General features: G+C 33.9%; 1 protein-coding gene across 1 annotated transcript; it reads right to left on the bottom strand.

Annotated features, from left to right (window-relative positions):
- Positions 1–1,089: 1,089 nt before the first annotated feature.
- Positions 1,090–11,857, bottom strand: LOC123654529 (cuticle protein 18.6-like). Its single transcript, XM_045590428.1, has 7 exons — positions 11,846–11,857; positions 11,462–11,746; positions 10,235–10,401; positions 9,638–9,803; positions 3,635–3,787; positions 1,789–1,955; positions 1,090–1,269 (listed from the first exon to the last, which is right to left on the bottom strand). Exons 1-7 carry the CDS (start codon positions 11,855–11,857, stop codon positions 1,215–1,217), a joined length of 1,005 nt encoding a protein of 334 aa, XP_045446384.1. The 3' UTR covers positions 1,090–1,214.
- Positions 11,858–20,723: the final 8,866 nt, after the last annotated feature.

The following is a 20,723-nucleotide window of genomic DNA, read 5'->3' as shown; positions in this document are numbered from 1 at the left end:
GGGTGGGATTTGAGGTTGTGACCCTGCTGGGTCTGATTTTGGACACTGGAGTACAGGATCTTTTCTTAGGATGGATTTTTTAAAACCTTTTTAGACAAAAACATAGTTTATTTGTACGTAATAAGATTTAAAAGCACTTAATTGAAAAAATAGTTCTTTAGGAAATTATCCTACGAAGGCCCACATTTCCGAAAAATGAGGGCCTCCGCACTTTCGTTGTCCTAGGGCCTGAAGATCTCCACATACAGCCCTATCTTTTATATTTATTTAAATAAAGTAAGTTTGGTATTTTGGATATTTTAATTAGTTGCAAAATACATCAATTTTTATATCTCAAAAATTCGGTATTCATTAAGTTAACGTCAACAAATAATAGTCAATATAAAAATTCAGCTGCAGCAGAGCTGTATGGCTACGGTAGTAAAGAATATAGCCACTCTCTCTCTTCCCGTGGGTGTCGTAAGAGGCGACTAAGGAATAACACAGTTCCACTACTACCTTGAAACTTAAAAAGTCATCATTCAAAACCAGCAGTTAGAATAACCATCTAACTGCTGGTTTTGAACTACACAGGCCAAAGGCCTACTTCTACTAGAGAACTAGACTAACTAGACTAGAACTAGACTAACTACTAACTAGAGGCCTACTTCCAGCAGTGGACTGCGATAGGCTGAAGTGATGATGATGATGAGTGATAAAAATTCAGAGGAAAATAGACCATGACGATTATGAAAAAACAATAAAGATATAACTCGATAGCTTAATAAGAAATACATATCTATTTTATAGGTTACTAATATGCTGCTGTCATTCGTAGTGAAATATTTTGTATCCTGTAATGTTCCACAATAAAAATCTGTACAGCTCATATAGCATTTTAAAATTCAGTCTCCAGGTTTTTTTTATTATTACTGAAGTGAAAAAAGAACTCGAATGTCTTGGTTTTCGGGAATATTATTTCCCTTCTTTTCTACTTATAGGTACTATAATAATAATAACTAAGCTTATTTTACGGGGTACGTTATTTTAATAGACAGAAATCTGTGCGATATAACTATAAGTATTTCAGATCAAGTAAAAAACAAAGAATAATTTTCGAAAAGTTTAATTTTCGCCGCAGTCTTATTAAAAAAGTTCGTTGTCGACTAAATACTATTTATAAGTATAAAAGGTACACATAATATCACATTAAGGAGGCACTGAGCCAGCTATATTTAGTGGTGGAACTCAGGGTGGACGGGAGCTGTGTTGTGTACGATCGCGTTGAAACTGTAAAATAAAACAAAATCATTGATATCCATATTTAATAACGACGATTACTTAAACTGTAATTATGCAAGTTATCTGATTTGATAATAATAAATGTATCTGGTTAATGTATTTATGTAGGAAGTTACAGCGATGGGGTCAAGCCTGCCACGCTTATTATATTATATACGTGAAGCAAAAACTTTGTACCCCTCTTTACGATAACTGCATGGACGGAGTTTATATAGAGAAGGAGTGTAGAGTGCTCATATTTTTTTTAATTATGCATAAAAATATATTAAATTATTAAAAAAAAATAATACACACACTACCATGTATTTGACACACACACACGCATATCATACTCTTTTGTTCATTGTCGAAGTCTGGAGTCAAATTACAATTAAAAAAAGGTTCTTTTCAAAAAAAGGTAATTTAAATTTGAATTATGATCGAATTTCGACCTCTGGGCAACCACTAGTAAATTTTGATGGATATATTTACACATTTATAGTAAAATTTTAACAAATTAAATCTTACCCATTATGGTCATCAGCGGTGTAGGTAACCTTACGGAATGAACCGTCGGGTTGGAGGAGGGAGTATTCGCCCTTTACGATGTCACCATCACGAACTTCATGTTGTTCCTTGTGGTCACCGGTGTGGGGGTCCGACACCGAGTATGAGTAGTCGTATTTGGGGTGGGCCTAAAATGATTTCTTTACATTAGCCAACATACTAGTTCTATTCTATTATTTTTATTTTCACGATAAGCTTAAATCTCATACGTTTTCTTTTATTTGTAAGCTAGCTAACAACATAAATATGAGACCAAGACAAAAGTTTTCGAACTTATGAGTAATTATTTGACGATATGATTTTTTAGTTGTAAAAATGTACTAACGTGCTATGTTGTTATGAAAGAAAATATTAATCATCCAATTATTTTTCGAAATAAGTCTTAAAGCCGAACTCTAAATGAAAACATTAACCGCAACTAAAAATTTTAAATTTCAACTGACTTTGCGCAATTGAATTTGGGTCGTTTGTAACAATCCACACTTGCTATTAAGCCGAGCGTGAGAGTACGAGTTAGTTTATGCAAACAGCGACTATTTGGTGCATGCATCATGACAGTCATTATGTCCCATAGCCGGTGAATTTCTCAATATCCTGGGAAACGGGCTTATCGGCCCTTCGGTCACGACTGGGATGCGATTATGTAAGAAGACTGTAGTGAGTAATAAACTGCGCCGTTCTATGACAATGTTAACAAGATCGATTCGAAAGATATTGCATTGTTGCTTTTCTCCACGACCTACTTGAAAACAACTGAAAACCGTTTTCGACTAATTGATCTTTTTATCTTGATTGATCAATTTTGTAAACTATTTTACTAGATACTATTACTTTTTTGAAAAAAAAAACTCACTGTAGAAAATTAATGGATTGAGTACCCGTTTTCGATAATGGAAAAGCATATCGCTCGAATAACCGCGTTTAAACAAAAAAGTCTTATTCATGATATGCGAAATTAAAATTTAGTTACCCGTTGAAATGCTGTAATGTGTTAGGCGAAAATCATAGCATGCTACAAATTTTTTTTAAAGCAAGTTTGCGTGATTACGTTGCTTTATAAATACGTTAGGGACCTATTTAGCGTGAATTGTAATGATGTAATATAATGGTAATAGGATTGTTCGTTGATATCGTATCCCGGAAACGATTGGAAAGGCTGTAGGTAACACTTGCATATTATGCAAGATATCAATTAGCACGATACTATTGTATTACGCCATCGCCTATGGGATTAGCGGGTGCTCTACTTACTTATTAGGAACTATTTGTTTATGCGTAATGTTTTCATCAAGTGGTAAATATAGAAAAAAATATTTTAGAAAATTGATAACGTCAGTGTTAATATAATGTTAAAAGGAATTTTTTAATAATTCGTGGTACAAGAATGGATTAGTAATATACGAGTATAAATCTTTCTGGTAGAGCTGATCATTTGTAAAAAGGAAATTTAGATTGTGATGTGATATAATGTGTGATGTAGTTGAAATAATGACTTTAATCTACTGATCTCGTCCTCGCTTAAGATATTTTATTGTTTCGAAATAAATTGTGGAAATGACAAGATTACATTATTTTAGTTTGTATTGTGAAAATGTATGTCTGAAATGCATGGATGAACTTTGAATACATACTATTATGATGAGATTAAAATCAAAATTCCTTTTTTTTTCATAAATAGCTAGTTTTTGTAGAGCTTTTAAAAATTTTGGGTGAATATTACATGTTAAGATTCAAATATTTTTTCGAAGTCAAACATATTTTTTTACTGATATAAAACATTCTTAAGTATATTCTAAGATCATCTTACGTGGTAGTCGACATGTTCATCGTGACTCTCGTAGTGACCATGCTGGGCCACTGGTGCGTACGCAACCGCTTCATGGCCGTAGCTGTCACCACCATAACCGTGGGACAACAAACCGGCAGCGGCTACCGCCACCACGGAGAAAATGACTGCGGCCTAAAAAATAAAGGACTCGTATTTTAAATACAATATGTGAAAACATAAAAAGAGGCAAAATTTTAAAAAGAGTAGGTAGTCAAAAAAAAAATTCTTCATAATATATATATATAAAATCCTACGTTTATTTCATCGTATTAGATATGTCCTGTGGATAATTGAAAATTGGAAGAACAAAATTGGAGAACAAAATGGAAAAACAAAAAAATCTAATATCATATACTAGGTAACCTAAAAAAGCTGTTATAATAAAAATTTCGTCATATTTTTAATTAGGGCGAATAAATGTCGATGTCTCTTTAGATAATTTAACAATTTTTTGACAGTAAGCACAAGCGACAAGTTAGCGTGAGTACAATAATCTTTGCAGTTATCTATCTGTGTAAATTAGGCAAAGCTAGGTCAGATCCTTTCACTAAATATCGCAACAGGATAGATATAGACACTTACTTTAGCGATCATTGCTTTGAATATAAGGTTTGCTTCGTCTCACCGACCACACACGACTGATACAAAATGCTGGAACCACCGACTTTTATATAAGTTTTACCAGCGAGATGCGAAGCAGTTCGTGGCGTCTACGCAAGAATACGGTAGTTTGATATATTATTATCAATTACGTAAAATTATGTTGTATTTCGCAGTTCAAGGTAAACAAATCGCATCTCGTGACAATTGATGTTTTTCTAATTTGACCAATTTCATTAACAAAACAATATCTCTTTAGAGTCTGCAACACATACCTAATGTCTGTAACTTTTACCGTTACGATCAAATAAAATTTCTGCATTCATCTACTTGGAATTTTATATATTTTAACTTATATTTTATATTAATTGTAACTTTACTGATTTAAATCACAATTCTAATTGTTTACTAAATTTTGCACTTTTACTTTTCCCTATTTTTCGTTATATTTTATTTACAATAAAAATAGGAATTAAATTATATTATTACAAAGATTACGTCAGTATTGTTAACACCACGAATCAATAGGATCAATCAAAGCTGCTATAAAAGTTTTTATTTGAAATTTCTTGGCATAAAGAGCGTACGTATTCATTACGAATCCTTGATGGTTATTATTACCTAATATGGAACATTTAGAGCATCCTAAACAGTCTCATCACAAGTGATCTAAATCACGTTTTATGACTGTTTTCTCTCGCATTCATGTAAAGTAAGCATGTGATAGACAAGATATAGGCATTTATGGAAAGTAGAGCCAAATATACAACTTTATACGTTTAACAATTAATCTGATATGTAAGTCAAAATGATATAGCAATAAAAAATTAAATCCTACAAAATATTGTACTCTAAAAAAAACTATATTATCATAAAAAAGTAATAATCATTGCTAAATGAAAGTTTGATTTTTCGTTTAGCCAGACGATATTAAAATATATATACAAAAAATACGTTTTCATTTATTAGACAGTGAAAGTTAATAAATTTTACATTTTAATGCTAAATTAAAAATAAATATTCTTTCTACAAAGTAATTGTACAATAAATAAACGAAGCTGCCATAAAGAAGATACGCTGCGCACCCATCAATGGCGTTTGTAACGGAATAATTCACATTTCAACTCTTTCATGGCTACGAACGATTTTGTCGTCATTGATCGATGAAACACGATAGTAGATCTAGAAAACACGATATTAGGCAGTAACTAGTCTAGACTAAGAAATTGGCACTATATCCAACAGAAGTCGGTTGGATATCGATATGTACCTATTGCATCGAAATCCAATCTGTATATGTAATTAAGAAATTCCTTTTAAGGCCACGTGAAATTAATACGTTCAGACGTTTCTACACTTGTATTTGATGGAATAGTTGTTGTATTAACAATAAGTTATGCTTATAAATTGAAGTCATAAAATTGAGAAATATTTTTTGTGCGGAATATTGTTTTTTTTTATATTTGTTTATTTGAATCTAATGTTTACTTGAAGTGTCTGTTTTTCAAATAGGTTCACTGTTAACGTATTACTAAATATGAATCCTTGTTTTTGGGTGTGACTTCTCATATAAAATCAAATTGGTTTGTTAGATTTTAAACTACAAATTTCATAAGCAATTCTTAATTTACTACCTTTAGGTTACCTTTACCTTAGGTTATCTTTATGTTAGGAAAAAAAAATAGAAATATCACTATTTAGAAACATTTAAACTCATCGTGATAGAAACCACGCATTTTAATTCACCTTAAGTTTTAAACTTCTTGAAAAAAACTCTTTATAGGTACATCTATGTGAAATAGACGTTAGCTACAAATGAATCTTATTATTTATAAAACTCGAGATACTAAATTGTTTTAAATTTAAATTTATTTTTTAGATATTTAAATATAGATCCAAGAGTGAAGGAAAGAATAACAAAAACGTACGTTTGACCTTAGTACAGACAGGGCTAAGAAATAAGACAATTGCACTCATGTTAATCAAGGTCGTTACACTGTCATTATTTTGTCTTTTAGGTTACTGAACAACGCTCTAATTCTCCACAAGATGCGTGTTATTCACGTAAAAAATAATTACGTTAATCGTTAATGCGTTTTGGTCTGGTAATTGTAGTAATCACTTATTAATTATTTTACAAAAGTTCGTCGTACTCTGATCATGCCTAAATGTTTGAATTTGATTAAGCCAAGTTTTTCCTGTCATACGAGTAAAAATTATAAAACTATAATTGAAGTAAATAGCGAAAGTTTGTTTTTGTTTAAACAAATTAATTATCACATTTTTTTTAAATAACCGTTACTGTATCATCAATATTGCAAATGTGTATAATGCAGCATTAACACCTTACGTACTTTATTTGTTGAACTCTCAAATTGAGATTCAATCTTACGTTCGAGGATAGCTAAGTATATCATTAAAATAATTGATTTAATGATAAAAATGAAAAAAAAAATTAATGGAAAAATAAAATTACGAAAATTATATTTCGAGTTTTAAAACGTAATGTATAGTTAAGGAACGGATCAGAAATAGTATCTATTTACAACTGAACTTTTTTTTTTTTTTTTACTTATATAGACGAAAACACGTTTTTTTTTTAATATTTACAAGTAGTATTTTTGTAATCATCATTTTATTCCCCGAAAGCGATATATTTATCTACATTGTTTGGTCTTTTATTAGTTTGTTTAAATGGATGATTTGTAAAAATGTGTCACTTTACCACAATGTTAGTTGAAAAATCGAATTTTCTTAAGTTAATGGATTGGTTATTCTTTTTTACGATATAGTTTTAGTTGAGACATACTTTGTACTAGTCTGTTAACGTTTAATTTATTTATGATAACGGCAAATCGAATATCGTTGTTATATATGGCTATTCCCATCGATACATTCCATCAATACAATGAAGTTAACAATGAAGTAAAATAGCAAAATAAAAGCGGTTCCGGTTTATTGACTATGGACATAATAACAAAACGTGAAAAAAAAAAACTAAAAACTCTGTAAAATTTAATTAATTTTACGCCATTTAAATTATTTTTATAATTATAATAAGATTATCATATTACCGGTACACTGATCATATTCACGCATTTTTGTAGTATGTTCATAAATAAAAATGAATGTTGCTAAGCGCATAACTCGCAAATGGCTCAACCAATTCGGCTAATTTTTTTTGTATGTTCCTTAAGGCCCACGGAAGGTTTTACTATATACTTATTACTTATACTAAAATAAGGTTAATAAAAAAAATATTTGATATTTACTATTATCTTTTGGCAGAATGAAGTCTACACGGGCAGCTAGTTCATAATATTAAGGTATTATTATACACGTGCTGTGTGGCTACGGCACTAAAGAATTTAGCCACCCCCTCTCTTCCCGTGGGTGTCGTAAAAGGCGACTAAGGGATAACAAGGTTCCACAACCACCTTGGAACTTGGGAAGCCGACCGATGGCGGGATAACCATCCAACTGCTGGCTTTGAAATACACAGGCCGAAGACGGGCAGCAGCGTCTTCGGTGCGACAAAGCCAGTACTGCGGTCACCAACCTGCCTGCCCAGCGTGGTGACTATGGGCAAAACACATGAGTTTACGTTATTTTTGGCGTAAACTTGTGGAGGCCTATGTCCAGCAGTGGACTGTATAGGCTGTAATGATTATACACGTATAATTTATCTCGCAAGCAAAGCTATGTGGTAAAATAAACGTAAAAACTCGAATTCGGGACAAGAAGCTATTCGCGATAAACGATAAACGACGCGAAGATAGGTAATGCGACATAATTTAACCAATACTTCACTCACCATGTGTCCTACTTATTCTAATGCTAGTTAATTTAAATATGTGGCAACAGAGCTCTCTGAAATAACAGTATGGCAGGACGTTATATCGATAAAAACAAGCTTTGTGCCGTGTTTTGTACAATCAAATTGACAAATGTACTTAGTATTATAAGTTTGACATTTCGCGACATGGAGCGTTGTATTTTCATCGTCGCTGATCTAGGATAATGGCAAACTGGTGAGGTTGGTAACATTCGTTTATTAGAGTTACGCCCGAAAGACGGCTAGAATGACGACTTAATATAAGGTTATTTTATAACCAAATATTATTAATAAATTCAGATGATACACATGGAAGTATTTCATTACACTATTATGTAATTCTTTTTTTTTGTTGTGTTTGTTATGGTCAGGAGAAGGTTCTTATGAAAGAAAAAATTAAGAAAATTGAGCGGTAAATTATAAAATTTAAGAATACGTAACCACCGTATAAAATTATTTCTAATCATACCTTAGCGCTTTGGACAATATAAACTTTTTTAATGTAACCTTATGACGTTTGACATAGAATTGACATAAGATTGGTTATAACACTTTGTTTTTAATATATATTTTTTATTAATTATATCAATTCGAATTTAATATTCATAGTTAAGACAGGACAACGTCTGTCGGGTCAGCTAGTTATATATACAAACTTACATAAGAATGGTGTTAAATTAAATTAATGCAATTTTTTGAAATGAAATTACTTGACTAATAGCAAGTAAAAGGTGTTTATTATACTTACCTGTAACTTTTTGACATCGCATTGTCTTTACTAGTAGAATCTTTGTTTCAGTTACGTGAAGATACATATGTAATGTGAGATAGTAGTCTTAACAATGGGAAATTAATGTTTCATCACTAGATTTAGGTATATTCTCCGTGAATTCAAAATAGTAAGTAATGCAACATCACTTAACGAAATTTAAGGTAGATACGATACATTCGATTTTTTTAGGGTGCCGTACCTCAAAAGGAAGAAACGGAAACCTTAGAAACCTTATAGCATCACTTTGTTGTCCGTCTGTCTGTCAAGACTTTTTTTTTTCAGGAACGCGTGGAGGTATCACGCTGGAATTTATATCAAATACTCAGGCTTACTGTCCATTGGAGCTGTGAAAAAACCAAACTTCTAATCCAACGCAATAAAAGATACAGCCGTTTATACTGCAAATTTTCGACACTCGCGAGGGAATTAAAACCTACAGGGTACTTTCCGTGAATTCAGAATTTGGTACGAAGCAACCCCTTATAGCACAGAAAAAGGAAAAATTTCGAAAAGCATAAATTTTTATTTATATTATATAAATAAATATTTTTAATAATTTTGTTTGTACGGAATCTTCGGTGCGCGAGTCTGACTCGCACTTGATCGGTTTTTTATTTTATTTTGGAATCTACAATGAGTGTATTAGAAGACACGTGTGTAATGTCGAGGTACCAATGAAAGGTTTTGCAAATAAGATAAGGCGTATTAAATATAAATAATCATGTATTTCTAGTAGGATTAACAGTTTAAAATAATTTAGTTTTTAATGATGAGCGAAGTAAGGCGTCGCGTGGATCACTGGCGTAGCGTGAACTAGGGGAGCGGCATGTACAATGGGAGCGTGGACGACGGGAGCGGCATGGACCACTGGAGCGGCGTGGACCGCAGGAGCCGGGGCAGCATGGGCCGATGGAGCGGAGTTGTGTACGACAGCGTTAAATCTGTAAATATTTGCAATTAAAACATTTTATTTTATAAGTAAAACCGTTTTCGTTACAATTGAAAATGTTATTTTATTTCAAATGCAACGATGTTATCGAATTCATTGACCGAAACGCCATTTGTTTAAAGATAAATTACGTTGTCCTAGGAGCTGGTTGTTAGATTCGCTAGCTTTACTGATCTTTACGAACATGAGTTTCCTTACGCAATGCGAACACTAGTAGCAAGTTCATACGTGTGGTAATGGAACACATTCGAGATCTAAATCAAAGATCGCGTGTACATTACTGATTTTGATTGTATTTTGTATACTTACTTAGCATCGATTTATCCATTGTACAATACTTATGCAATACTGACATATTAGTTGGTAGCTAGAAACGATTTCTCATCGTGTTAATGAATGAAAATGAAATTTGTTTTTTCTTACCCGTTGTGTGCGTCTGCGGTGTAGTCGACGGTTCTTACAGCACCATCAGGCTGGACCAGTGAGTATTGGCCTTTTACAACATCTCCTTCGCGGCTCTCGTGCTGGGACTTGTGATCTCCGGTTTGAGGGTCTTCAACGGAGTACGAGAATTCGTAGTGAGCTGGGGCCTGTATAACGTTAAAATAAGTAACTTTACTCATTTTTGTTACAACGTTGCAAACTTAAATATTACAGCTGATAAATGTTGCACTAATTGTAAGAATAAGTAGAGTAATTAAATTGTAGTAATTAAGTAATTGTGTTTACTTGCAAACAAAAAATAAATAAATAATCACGTAAAGACGCTTTATCAAAGATTACTCAAAATGTATTCATTAGATCTAACAAATTTGATTGTAACCATAGGACAATCATCAGCTTTTGACTAAAACAAGAATCATCAAAATACACAGAGAAAAGTTATGCGGTGTAATAAAACGTCAGTCGACAAAAAAAATCAAGTTAATACATATTATTAGATATAGCAAAAATGCTTGACAGATCTCAATTAAATTTAAATGAGACCAAAAGTTACGCACCACCTTACAATTAAAAAAATCACCGTGATCTGTCCACCCGGTGAAAAGTTCTGAGGTTACATACATAAAAAAATCCAATCAAATTGAAAATATCCTCCTTTTTTTATGTCGGTTAAAAAGTGTTGCAGTTAAATTCATCATTACATCTTAAATCGTACTTAAGTTATCGTTTTCTCAAACGAACGGATATTATTAATAACGATGAAATCATGACAAATAGTCGATATATTGGTTACAAAACACTATAGTATTGTAATAATGTCAGAATATTGCTCAATAAACGTTTAATAGGCTTGTATTAACTGAACATATTATAATTAGATCGCTATCGTTAGCCTTTCACTTTCGTTGATTTAAAAAAATTGATACCGACTATTATGCATTTTTGAATACGACGAATGTAAGCTTTATCATCACGATCTTTGAATGGAAATAACTTCTAGAAAAGTATGAGTTTATACTAGAAATTTATATCATTCGTAAAATGCTTAAGTGTCCTACTTTAATATAAATCAAGCCGTTTAAATTTATAGATATGCCTTTATCTAATAGTAAGGTTGGAAATAAACAGTGCAACTTCCCGATTTGAGTTTGAAAGTTGTTATACTTGTTGTCCAGATTAGTCTGTTTTAGATTCCTTGGTACTCACGTGCTCTTCAATTTGTTCGGAATGTCCGAGGGTGATGGGTGAGTGCGCAACTGCGGCGACATGTTGCACGATAGGGCCAGAATGGATCAGAGGGGTTGCGTGGTGAACAATCGGGGAAGCGTGGGCTAAGACTGGAGTGGCGTGGGCAACGATTGGGGCATAGTGTGTGGCTCCTTGACTTGGCTGGTCGTGGCGAATAATGCTCTGAGATGATACGGCTTGGCCGTGTCCCTCTTCGATGGCAGCCGCATGGCAGACCGCCACGAGGATGCTGACTACTACGATCTATAAAAAATTAAATAATTATGAATTCATTCTAAAAAAATATTAAATAAAATAATAACTTAAAACTTCTTTATAAAATTTAATTTTTATAAATCTTACTCTGAAGTACATGTTGATGCTTTATTGATTGACTGAACTTGTGTGATAAGGACGTAGGTCGGGAGGTAGTTTTTATACTGGCTGAAGCCATGTCACCGAATCTGAAAACCGGCCCTACACACGACACCGCGAACTGTCACCTTTGCATTACGCCATATTGACAGATATCTCACATCCAAGGTTACGTTGAGCCCTTTCAACTTTCCTGTTGATTGAGATGATCGATTCCAGTAAAGGCAATATAAAATTTCAATGAATAAAAATTTATTATTATTGATTAACATTTTTTTGATATTAACCAAAATTTTTTATATAATATGATAAGTAAATACTCAACTTCAAAAAAAGAAAATATCCGCATGCATATATTCAAATGTTATATTAATATAAACTGTTCAATTTTGCATTTTTTATTTTTTAATAATATTATAACCATCACATCTATCTATCGTAGGTCATTGCTGGGAAAAGGCCTCCACAAGCTCGCGCCAAAAATGGCGCGAACTCATGTGTGTAGCCCACGCTGGGCAGACGGGTTCGTGACCGCAGGTCAGACTTCGGCCTTTGTATCTCTAAGCCAGCAGTTGGATAGTTATCCCGCCATCGGGCGGCTTTTGAAGTTCCAAGATGGAAGTGGAACTGTGTTATCCCTTAGTCGTCTCTTACCCACGGGAAGAAGAGGGTGGCTATATTCCTCTGCCGTAACCACACAGCACAAAAAAAACAACAGACTAAAAATAGGGACTATTATATTCACTATCAATTAAGCACTCTTATGTTGTTTACTTAATATTTTAGACGCCATACAAATAAGCTTATTATTATTATATTAGAATATTTGTGCAAATACATGGTAAAATATTGCTTAAAGCAATGATTTTACTTGATAAAGAAATTAACCTTAATAACACATTACTGTAATTAATTGAATAAGAATAACTTTGTATGAAATCAAGTATTCAAATAATTAGTAAGCAATAATATTAAGCAAACATAGAGTTTTAATAAAATAATAAAAGGATACATTTATTACTGTAATTTCGGTAATACATCATTCAAATATTATTTATATTATTTATTGGTCGGTATGAACGCGTCCGAGGCATGCGATCCGGTAAGAAAGTAGCGCTCTGGGTTGCACCGAGTGCTCTACTAAGCTGTTGCGTAATTTTAGGCTTTGGGCATACTGGCTTGTACAAAGTACAATTTTATTATAAAATAAAGTAGGTATTAAAATATTGCTTGAAAAGGTTTTAGGTAAAGGTATTAGCACTAAAAAGATTGAAAATGTGAAATTTTGTTCAGTTTTAGATTAGTTGTTTATTAGGTAAAACGATTTCAAAATTTTATAATATCATACACATTTACAAGGCATTACTCAAGAACTAATTATTTAAAAGTAATCAGTAAAAATTATTAATAAGATTTTGCGTTCATTAGTTCTTTTAATCACCATTTCGGTTATCAATTCTTATCATATAATGTTTATAATAATTCATATTGTTTAAAGCCATACCATTATTAATTTAAATGATTTTTTTAATTGAGAACCGATATATTATGACTTTTTAAATAATGTCATTTTTATGATTATTATGAATATTATTGGTAATTATTTATTGTTCCATTTTAAAGATAAATTGATATGTATCTTTTTTCTTTTATCTGAAATGATATTCCTTACTGATTTATTTTTCTCTTAGTGTGATTCATCGCGTCTGCGGTGCAAGTACCTAATAATGACCGTGCTGTAGACTTCCCTCCCGACTTCTTAACTGTTAATTTTATTTGTAAAAGCGCAAACTTAAGACGAAATTGTCGGAAATGTTTATAACACTATTATTTTTTTTATAAATCTATATATGAGCTGTTGTGTTAAAGCAGTGTGTAACGTATATTTTATTATATTTGATATATCTGTTTACTTAAAAAAATATAGTTTATAATAATCAGTCCGTTTATGTAGCTGTTATAAAAAAAATGCTGATTATTAAAAAAATCGAGACACAAATCGTAATAATACTAGAAAACGATGTAGAAAAGTAATGTTTAACAAAAATTCAACTTATATACTTTATTAAGTCAGAAGTGTATACAACTGTCGTTGGTAAGAAATGCGTTCCAATTTAAGACAGTAAGGGATTTTTAGTATTTATTGCAGTTATTTTATCGTGTTAGCTTGTATTGTGTCTACACTGCGCCATAATGTCTGCGAGCTTTTTCGCCAAGGTTGAACACGATATTGGTAAATCGACCAGTTTAATGAAACCTTCAGCATCGTTTATTTTTTATGTCCGTTTTTATCTTCATCGTATATCATGTCACGGCAACGAAATTTCGCGCGCGTTTACAAACTACTCTGATATAATTGGAGGTTTTATTTCATTTGCTTACGGTAACAATTCGATAATAGTTGTATGTATTGCGCGTAGGAAGTAAGAACAGTTATGATGTCATTATTTGTATATAAAGCTAAGGCCACTTCTATTTATTTCGAAGTAAGGTTCGAGAAATTATACGTTTGCAAATAATATTCGCGTAACATTCATAGGGAAATAGACTTGAATAATAGGACAGACGTTAATTTCTTCGAATAATTTATTCTGTAAAGTAATGTTATAATCTTTTCTATTTGTGACGCGGGTGTAAATAAATGGTATTCATTTTTTATCATTTATATGTTGAACTGAAAAAAATATACACATTTGCTAACTTTTGTACTTATAGCTATTGTTGTTGTTTACGTGTTACATGAATAGGTCATTTTTATTTATCTGATATCGAAATTAGTTAAATTTTTTATTTATTATTATCGTGTGAGAGCATGTAAAGGATTATTTGTTATATTCATTGTTAATATATATATATATATATATATATATATATATATATATATATATATATATATATATACATACATATATACATACATGTGTCAGATTTAAAAATAATGTAGTTGTTTTGGGTGACTTCAATTTGAACTCGTGTAATTATAACAGTGTGCTCAGTTACTACGAATATTTTATGTCCTTCTGTGAACTTGTTCAGTGTAATACTGTTCCTAACTGCCAAGGCCGACAGCTAGACCTGGTGCTGAGCGCGTGCGGCGGCGCTGGGGTGGCGGTGGCGGCGGCCGACGAGGCTTTGCTGCCGGTGGACGCGTACCACCCGCCGCTCGCCATCACTGTAGCCGCCTCTGCCAGTGCCCGCGCCGCCGCGCGCGCTGATAACTACCAGGATTCAAGCCAGCAACCATTAAAGCAATGGAACTTTAATAAAGCGAATTTTTATGAATTATATTATTGCATTTTAAAAATTGACTGGACGGAGTTATATACGACCAACGATCCTGATTTAGCATTAAAATTATTGTATGATAGACTTTTTGACGTTTTTGATAATTGTGTGCCTTTAAAGTCTCGTAAACGGAATAATTTTAGATATCCAGTATGGTATAACTCACAAATTATTAAAGATATACAGATAAAATACAGGTTACACAAAAAATATAAAACTAGTAAGAGTCGCAGCGACTATGAGAAATTTTCTCAGTATAGAGCGAAAGTAAAGGCGGAAACTGCGCATGCTCATAACCTCTATCAGGAACGAGTCCAGAACAATCTCACATCGGACCCCAAAGCATTTTGGGGGTTTTTAAGAGCTAAGAGAGGTACTTCCACGCAGTGTAAATTAATGAGAGACGGGCGCACTCTTTCAGATCAAGAATGTGCAAATGAACTAGCCAGGTTCTTCTACTCCGTGTTTAGCGGGGAGCCAGCGCGTCTGGATGTGTCGGCTGTGAGTGCGACGGTGGGAGGAGATGCGCGCGTGCACCTGACGCGTCTCGCTCTGGTGGACGTGTCTCGCGCGATCGCGCGGCTGCCACCGAAGCGGTCTGTTGGACCGGACGGAATCCCGCCTTACATCCTCAAAGATTGTCGTCTCACGCTTGAGCAGCCCCTGCTGCATGTGTTCAATGTTTGCCTGGCTAACGCTACCTTTCCTGATAGGTGGAAACTCACCCGAGTGGTTCCAGTGCCGAAGGGAAAGGGCGGAACAGAGCCGAGTGACTACAGACCCGTGGCTATCCTGTGTGCAGTGGCCAAGGTGTTCGAGTCGGCTATCCACCATGCGTTGTATGCGCAGGTGAGGGCCCGGTTGTCTGATGCGCAGCACGGATTTCGTTCGGGGCGGGGAACAACGGGCAATCTGCTGCATTTGATGACGCGGCTGGTGCCAGCAATGGATGCTGGGCGGCAGGTGGATGTCGCCTACCTGGATTTCCGAAAGGCATTTGACACGGTTGATAACGACGTCCTGCTGGAGAAGCTGGCTGGCATGGGCTGCACGCCGCATACATTGTCCTTCTTCGCCAGCTACTTGCGAGACAGGCGTCAGTATGTTGACTGTGGTGGGTGCCTTTCGGAGCAGTACTGGACAAGATCAGGCGTCAGTCAAGGCAGTAATTTGGGACCCCTCCAATTCATCATAATGATTAATGATCTACCGGAGGTGGTTCAAGAGTCTACATGCCTCCTATATGCTGACGACCTGAAGCTAGTACGCGAAGTGGGTGACATGGTGGACCATGGTGGACTGCAGAGGGATATTGACAGCGTTGTCGAGTGGAGTCGCAGGAATAGACTAAACTTCAACGCTGGAAAGTGTTCCTTGCTTTCGTTCAGTCGCGCGCGCGTTCCTCGGCACTTTGCCTATCGCGTGGGGGATGAGCCTTTGCAGCGGGTCACGGAGGTGAGGGATCTAGGCGTTCGATTTACCTCTGATCTCAACTTCGGGGGCATATAGCCGATGTGTGCAAAAAAGCATACCGAAACCTTGGTTTCATACTGAGGCAAGCGGGAAGCTTTACTAATGTAGCCGCTTTGCGTGCATTATACGAGGCACTGGTGAGAAGTCATCTGGAGTGTAACTCGGTTGTATGGTCTCCGGGTGAGGTCAAGTATAAGCTTATGATGGAACGCATCCAAAATAAATTCACTAGGTTCCTCTACCTTAAAATGTATGGAGTGTATCCAGGCTATCCCTTGCTGTATCCCAGCTCGTTCGTTATGGGCATGGTGGGATACAGTAAGCTGGAAACACGGCGGGAAGTCGCTCTTGCCAAATACCTGATAAAGGTATTACGTGGTGAGTTAGACAATCCAGCAGTTCTGGAGGAGTTGCGGCTCTCCGCGCCACCTGGCAGCGTCGAGCGTCGCCGGCGGCCGCCACTGCTGGCGCTGCCGCCCGCGCGCACCGGCCTGCTACGGGGCGCGCCGCTCGTGAGGTCGTTGCGAGTGCTCAACGCGGCGGCATGCCATGTCGATCTGTTTGGTTGCACACTGGACGAGTTCACTAAAGTTTGTTATAAATTGTGTGCTTGATTTTTTTTTTGTCGGTAATCTTTTAATTCTTTAAAAATTGATCAATCGCGACATTATTTATTTAATCTGACATATAAAAATTTAATTGTATTAATATATACTAATCTGTGTTATTATTATTGAATGTTTGTTTTTATGAATTCTGGTTTATTTTTTTTTAGATTTGATTATATGATTAATTAGACGTAAAATTATTATTATCTTTTTATTGATTTTACTAAATTGTTTTAATTAATTGATGAATTTAATATTACATATTGACATTGATTTTAATTTTATTAATATAAATGTAATAATTTGTATTATTATTATGTTTGTTTTTAATGAATTTTATGAATTTTTTAAGTGTGATTATTTGTTGATTATTTTATATTTATTGATTATTCATTGATTATTTTATATTTTTTGATTATTTTGTATTTATTGAATTGTTTAAATTGTCTATTGAATTTGATGTTATTTGTTGTGATCAACTTAACTAACGCATTGGGTTTCTGTAATGTTAGTTCTAAGTTTTTGTTAATGCATAAATAAAAAATAAATAAAAAAGCGAAAGGTCACTCACTCATCACGAAATCTTTGAAACTATAAGACCTACAAACTTGAAATTTGGTAGGATTTTACGGAGGGGTTGGAAGTTTGTATGAAATAGGTTTGTATGAGAAGGTGTCTAAATTAATTGGGGTTGATAGTTTGTATGAAACACATATATAAGTTCACCTGATAGGTTATTTGTACTGCAGCCTCAAAATAAAACTAAAAATGTGGTGTATAGAGAGGTTTTATAAAAATAACTATTAAATTATACTAAATTGTGCCTTTTAAAAAGTTACTCAATGTGATAAGCATTTCAAGTGACTAAAATAAAAAAAATAATTTGCGTTAAACATCTTAATAGTAATAATAATAATATAATAATAATCTTTATTTCTTCAAACGTTAGTACATTATATTAACACATATTACATCAGTTATATTTAGTCACAGGTAGAACAGTATGTCTCTGGTCCCCACACTAGGATTCCCTGTGTCGTGGGGTCCAGTCCCTTCCATTAGCTTAATACGATTCCGTTAGTTTAAACAAAAACAATGCATTTAAAGTTTATAATTTAAAAATAAAATAAAAATAAAAAGATTAAAGTTTATTTGATTGGAACATACAAGAACTAAGGCAACAAATGGTGAGTGTGTGTTTGTGTGTGTGTATGTGTGTGTGTGTGTGTGTTGTGTGTGTGCGCGCGCGCGCGCGCGTGTGTGTGTGTGTGTGTGTAAGTACGTGTGTACATCAATGTCATTGTGTATAATAATAAATAATATATTTATACACTGTTTTTTATACCCCGACGTCTAAAGTAGTAGTGCTGATGATTGGTGATGTATGCCTGTCTGCAAGTGAGCGTGAGTGAGTGCGCGTGCGTGTGCTTGCGTGCGTGCGCGTGCGCACTGCATCAGTATGTCGCCTCTGCCAGCCCTACGACTAACGTCTTGGGATCGAGTTAACTCACTGAACAGAGGGGACAAGATACGATTCATTAAAATAGATTATATATACATACATATACATACATACCCATGCACATATATATATATACATAGATAATAGGTTTGCGTGCACATGATATTAAATATCTCTGTTCAATAAGGTCTCTGTATGGTCATAGCTTTTTGGTAGTAGCCATTTTTGAATGGTGGTTTTGAGATTGGACGATGTCAGGTTTAATATAGTGTTATTATGCTTAAAGAACTTATTGTATAGAAAGGGTCCCATAAAAGTAATGCATATATCATCATAACCACGCGGACGTAGTCGCGGGCAATAGTTAGTGTATTATAAAACAGTCCCCAAAAGTGTATGTGATCGATTCCCTCAAAATCTACTGAACGGGTTTTAATGCGGTTCAAGAGGAAGGTTTACGGAACGGCTAAGCCGATTTTGACGAGAGTTTCACTGGAAGTTAGCCGGGAAAAAAATATACAAAAATCTGTAGATTTGATTACATTTTATAATATTATTTTAAGAGTACAGGTCCTGCGGGATCCGGCGCGGGATGCGATTTGCGATCCCTAATTTTATTTTATTTATTTATTATTTTATACTTTATTGTACACCACAAGTATATTAAAAACAAAGCATAAAGATAGTTACAGACAGTGAAGTACAATGGGCGGACTTATGGCTAATTAGCCATATCTTCCAGACAACCCATACATAGAAAGGAAACTTATTATCTAAATTGGGTAGGTGGTGTAGATGTATAATAAACTTACATACAAATGTCTACATTCAAATACTTATAATAAAATAAAGAATTTATTATTCTATTATATTTTACAAGGAAATCTAAGTATAATTTAATTTTCTTCTACGTAAAGTAATAAATAAATACAATTAATTAGATTGTCGTTATACTTTTACGCTTAAATGCCTCATACGATCGTCATATTGTCTTTATGCAAGAATGCAAGAGTGATATGATATTTTATGTAACATGTAACCTAGTTTAACAGATAGTTGAATTTCAGACTTTACTGTTTCCTTATAATTTTAAAAGAGATATTGTATTATTTTATATGAAAATCGAAGTGTATTACATTCACATATCTTTTCAAATTGTTTTTTTATATCGTCATTTTATATTAACGATAAGTCAAATATTGTGTAACGTTAGAATGTATACGAGTATGTCACGTAGAAGGAGCGGTAACAACTACTCTTTTAAATGATATTTGTTTTCTTTTTCAGTTTATATTATCATAATAATATGATATATATATACACTACTAGCTATGCCCGCGACTTCATCCGCGTGGAATTTAACAAAAAAGTTCAGTTCACAGAGTTTTATAATAAATAAATTTCTATAATAAAAGTAGCCTAAGTTACTAAGTTATTCCTTATAACAGTAGCTATCTGTCAGTGAAAGACCCGTCAAAATCGGTCTATGGGTTTCAGAGATTAGCCGGAATAAATAAACAGTCAGACAAAAATTATATAAAATGTGATTTTGGTATATGTACCGTGTATAGATCCATATGCATTTAGTTAAAAGCCTTTATTTTTACACTACCGACCCGCCCCGGCTTCGCACGGGTGCAACGCTGATACTAAATATACTGCAGAATGTCTTTATTTCTAGTGAGAAGCTAGTTTATAGCATGGTCATTAACATAATAACAACAACATTCAAATATGCGTCGTTAGATTACGCGTTGTTACAGAATGCGTTGAAGAAATAAAGGTTCACTGCTCGTTCCCCGTAGGTGATAGCGTGATATTATGTAGCCTAGTGTATAGTGTATATTGATTAAATTTGAAGTAAATGCATGCAGTACTTTTTGTGTTTATCTCGGACATACATACGGACAAACAGACAAACATACAAATTTCTAAAAACTACTTTTTTGGCTTCGGTATCGATTGTGGATCACACCCCAAGTATTCTTTTAAAAAAATATTCAATGTACAGTTTTGACTTTCCTACCATTTTATTATA

Source organism: Melitaea cinxia, chromosome 6, assembly GCF_905220565.1.
Source record: "Melitaea cinxia chromosome 6, ilMelCinx1.1, whole genome shotgun sequence".
Classification (NCBI taxonomy): domain Eukaryota; kingdom Metazoa; phylum Arthropoda; class Insecta; order Lepidoptera; family Nymphalidae; genus Melitaea; species Melitaea cinxia.
Note: the sequence above shows the minus strand (reverse complement) of the source record. Positions and strands in the feature narration are given on the sequence as shown.